General features: G+C 49.7%; 1 protein-coding gene across 1 annotated transcript; it reads left to right on the forward strand.

Moving 5' to 3' along the window:
* Positions 1 to 1925: 1925 nt before the first annotated feature.
* On the forward strand, positions 1926 to 3393 carry LOC107530142 (coiled-coil domain-containing protein 121). The gene is made up of 2 exons (XM_087813689.1): positions 1926 to 3326; positions 3358 to 3393. The coding sequence occupies exons 1-2, from the start codon at positions 1926 to 1928 to the stop codon at positions 3391 to 3393; spliced, it is 1437 nt and encodes a 478-aa protein (XP_087669815.1).
* The last annotated feature ends 719 nt before the right edge of the window (positions 3394 to 4112 follow it).

A 4112-nucleotide genomic window follows, 5' to 3' on the forward strand; every position in this document is an offset into this window, starting at 1 on the left:
CAAACACCAAGTACATGATAACATCATGTATCATTTATACTCGAATTACTAGAGGTCAAGAGATACAGGGAGCAAACAGGAGTGGGTTTAGTCAAGTAAAGCTGCCTGAAAGAAATTAATATGGAGCCATGTTTTGAAGAAAGTGGCCAAAGAATAGAATAGCTGGGGCAGAAGGGAGCGCTCCAGAGGAAGGGAACCAAAAGAGCAAAGGAAGAAAGCAGGATTAAAGTAAGAGTGAAATAAGGGAAATGCAGAATCACTTGATTTTAAAAAAATAAATCTTTATTCATTTCAGAGAGAGGAAGGGAGATGGAGAGAAATAGAAACATCAATGATAAGACAGTCATTGATGGGCTGCTTCCTGCACGCCCCCTACCGAGGAACCAGCCTGCACCCGGCCATGTGCCCTGACGGAGAATCCAACCGCCATCTCCCGGATCACAGGTCGGTGCTCAGCTGCTGAGCCACGCTGGTAGGGCCAGAACCACTTGATCCTTTCATTCCTTGTAGGAATGCCATTCTAGGGACAACTATGGCGGGGGGGGGGGGATCAGAAGTCAGAAGTCTTAAGGCAAGATTATGAAAGGTATAATATAGGGGAACGTATATAGAAGAGAAAGTAGAAAGCGTAGAAGGGTATATTTGAAATCAAGGCATTATTCAAAATAATGAATTTATAATGTAGGTATCATGAAACAATTATAATTATGGACTTAAGGGCATCAAGGAGGAGGGATTCAAACTTTCACAATGGAAGTAGGAAGATATGAGGCGTAGCAAAAAAGAAGACAGGCAGGAAAACAATTTTTGCTTATGGTTGTTTTTGCATTGTAGCTGTTATTGACATGCATTATGTAAAAATGAATGGAATTTGATTGAAAAGAAAAATTTCAATAGACTAGTACTGTATAAAGATAGTCTTTTTGGTAAATAATGTAATTTAAAATGTTTTCTCTAGAGAACATTTTTAAACCTTGCCATAGAAAAATCCTTTGGGCAGAGCTCGCACCTGCTCAGCCACGTGAAGACCCTGCTGGAATTACAGGCGCTTCAGCTCCAGGCCTCGGAGGTGTCCGAGGCGAGCGTCCGGGAGGGCCCGGGGCCCACGGGGGCAGGCGCAGTCGGCTAGGCCCCGGCCCCCCCCGGAGGCCGCTCGGGCTCCTTGGGGCTGAGGGTCCCAACTCTGGTGCGTGCCTGCCTTCCTTCAGCGCCAGGCCGTGGGCTTTTCTCCTGCCGGGCGGGGGAGCGGGCCGCCCGGCTGCGGTTCCAGGCGGAGCGGAGAGGAGGGCCGCGGGGAGGGGCGAGGGCCGCGGGGAGGGGCGAGGGCCGCGCGCAGGGGCGAGGGCCGGGCGCAGGGGCGAGGGCCGGGCGCAGGGGCAAGGGCCCACGTGCCGGGCTGTGCTGTGACGACCCCGGCAAGAACCCAGAAACGTGCCAAGTCTTGCTCATACACGAAACCCTTGTGCAGTTGCTGTGACAAGAAAAGTTGTGGCGACTGAAACGAGACTCCGCGAAACCCCGTAATAATTGACAGCCTTATTACAGAAACAAGAGGAGACTTCGGACAAGATAAACCATTGACACTCCCACGCCGTGGACAGAAAAGCTATCAAGAAACGGAAAGCACTGAGAAGCGGCGGAGCCCCACCAGCTAGCCACACGGGAACTTCAGACACCCCCCAAGAAAAATGTCCCGAACCCCAGCCGCCGCTCCGGGCCCCGCCCCCATGCCCCAGCTGGCTCCGCCCCTTCCGCCCGGGCGCCATGGGAACGCGGCTAGGGCGCCGCCGCCGTTCCGGTTCCACAGTCTGAGCTGTGAAAGAGAGTGGACAGGCTGCAGCCGGCTCTAACCCCCGGAGAGGGAGAGCGAAGGGATGCCCGAGCATCTTCCTGTGCCGACCTCGCCTAGGGTCCAGCCCAGGAGCATGGCGGGGAGCTGGCGGTACTGGGACCAGAACCTCAGCTGGTCCCAGGAGAGCAAGCTCAGCGTGGTCGGGACAGCCCTGAAGACGCAGGGGCCCCGCTCCATTGGACAGCCCGGCTACAGAAGCACCCTGGGGTATTGCCTCCGCTTGAGGAAGAAGGGCGTGCGGTTCACTGTAAGCACCCAGGGAGCAGGGACCAGGGCCCCTGGCGACCAGAGTGCCAGGGCTGCACCGCCCAGGGCTGCGGTGCCGCTGAGGACCAACGTGCCGCGGAGGACAGGAGCGCGGCTCACATCAGTGCGCCCCGCTGGTGGGAGTGGGGCGCCTCTCAGGTCCACCCAGGGCAGGATTGGGCTGCGCTGTGACCCGCGGGCGTGCTGGACTGTGCAGACTCTGGCTGAGCCCAGACTCCAGAAATCCCAAACACTTTCTACACATAGCCGCCTTCTGCGTGAGTTGCAGGCCTCTACCACCACCTCGTTGGCGTCTGTCGCTCTCAGTGACCTGTTGGATGAAGAGTTGAACTATGGGAGCAAAGTTGTTGAGGACTTCAGTATTCCCTCTACCTGCTATCTTAGTATAATAAGTAATTTTTTGAAGCCAGAGAAGCCAACAAGGGCAGCGATGCTACTTATGGAAAAGACAGTGGAACTGTTGAAGCTGGACAAGCAAATAAAAGAAGCTCAAATCCAACAAAAAGAGGTATTGGAGGAAACCAGGCTGCTACTCAATGAAAAGTTCCATGTCCAGGCTGACACTAAATTCATGCTAGATCACTTGACCAACAAAACTGAAGAGTATAGAAAGGAAATCAACAAGCTGTGGGACAACTATGCACAAGAAAGTGGGGAAATCCAACGAAGGAGACAAGAATTAGCCTCCAAATATGCAAAACAAACTTTGGAGTTTCAAAAACAGATCTTAGAGAAGGAAAAGAAGGAATTTGATTTGAAGCATCAATTAAGGGCAATGAAGGACATTTCTCTAGTAAAAGAGAAACAGGACAGAGAAATGCAGACATTACAGGAAGAGCTAAAGAAAGCCCGAGCTGAGACAATTGCAAAGGCCTATGCTCAGTACCTCCAGGAAAAAGCATTACTGGAGAAGCAACTAAGTGAGCCAGACGTAAATCTGTTGGGAAAAAGAGAAAAAAAGGAGTTGAAAAAGAAGGCCAAGGCCCTGGAGGTGGTAGCAAAGGGACTTGCTTTTGAGTGTTGCTGCGATGTTCTCAGAGAGAACCAAGGGTTACACAAGGACTTAGCACAGCAGTCCCAGCATTGCCAGGAGTTGCAGGCCACCCAACGCCACTTACAAAATCAGAAGCATCAGCTGCAGCAGGAACAGTGGTATACAGAGTGCTTAATCCGAGGGAGGCAACGACTGCAACAGGGTGCTCCAAAGGCCATAAGAATCCCTTCCTTTGGCCACAAAGGCACCAAATCAAGGATTAATCCACAGTAATTCCTAAACTATAACTGATTTAATAGGGACTGGAGCAAGTATTCTTAGGTGTTGCATAAACTAGATATGAAGGCTTTTGGATCTCATTGCTATTGTAAAAATCCATCATGTGGAGGATTAGGTGCTTTTTTTCCAGCTCTACTGCTAGGTATTTGTGTGACCAGCTTCCCTTAATTCATTCCGTCTTTAATTAGCTCTTGGTAATAAGCAGAATGTTCCTCAAACCTCCAGATAACCTAACACCATTTGCCAAACAATCATATGTGAAACCAGGTCGAGAAAACAACCTTGAGGAAGTGAAAAGGAAGCAGTTGTGTGACTTATTTCATCTAGCTGAGTCAGGTATCTTTATAGATAAAGTACCTTTAAGGCTACATCTCAGATGGACTCTATATAGTGGTTTCTGCTCTGTAAACAGCCAACATCAGTTTATCCTCATTCCTTTTTGCCAACTTCGAACACAAAGGCAACCTTTGTAAGCTTTTTAAAAAGTTCGTGCGAGGGACCAAGTAGCTCCTTCTATAGTTTACTATACTCTAATAACAGCAAGATCAATAAATGCTAGGCAGTATGACCTTTTGTCTGTTTCAGCCCTTACAATTTTAGCTTTTAGTAAATTGAGAAGGGAAGATGGGACGTATACTATATCAACTCTTTGAAAATTTTTCTATGTAGAAGTATCCCCAGATTTACTGAGAAATCTCATAGGGAAGGTGGGGGTAGGGG

The sequence above is a fragment of the Miniopterus natalensis genome, chromosome 2 (genome assembly GCF_054644295.1).
Source record: "Miniopterus natalensis isolate mMinNat1 chromosome 2, mMinNat1.hap1, whole genome shotgun sequence".
In the NCBI taxonomy this organism is placed as follows: Eukaryota; Metazoa; Chordata; class Mammalia; order Chiroptera; family Miniopteridae; genus Miniopterus; species Miniopterus natalensis.

Excerpts from the sequence above, each read along its gene's own strand:
- LOC107530142 (XM_087813689.1), top strand. The coding sequence starts at position 1,926 with ATGGCGGGGAGCTGGCGGTACTGGGACCAGAACCTCAGCTGGTCCCAG. Across the intron at positions 3,327-3,357 it reads TGCAACAGGGTGCTCCAAAG|GCACCAAATCAAGGATTAAT; the intron begins GCCATAAGAATC and ends TTGGCCACAAAG.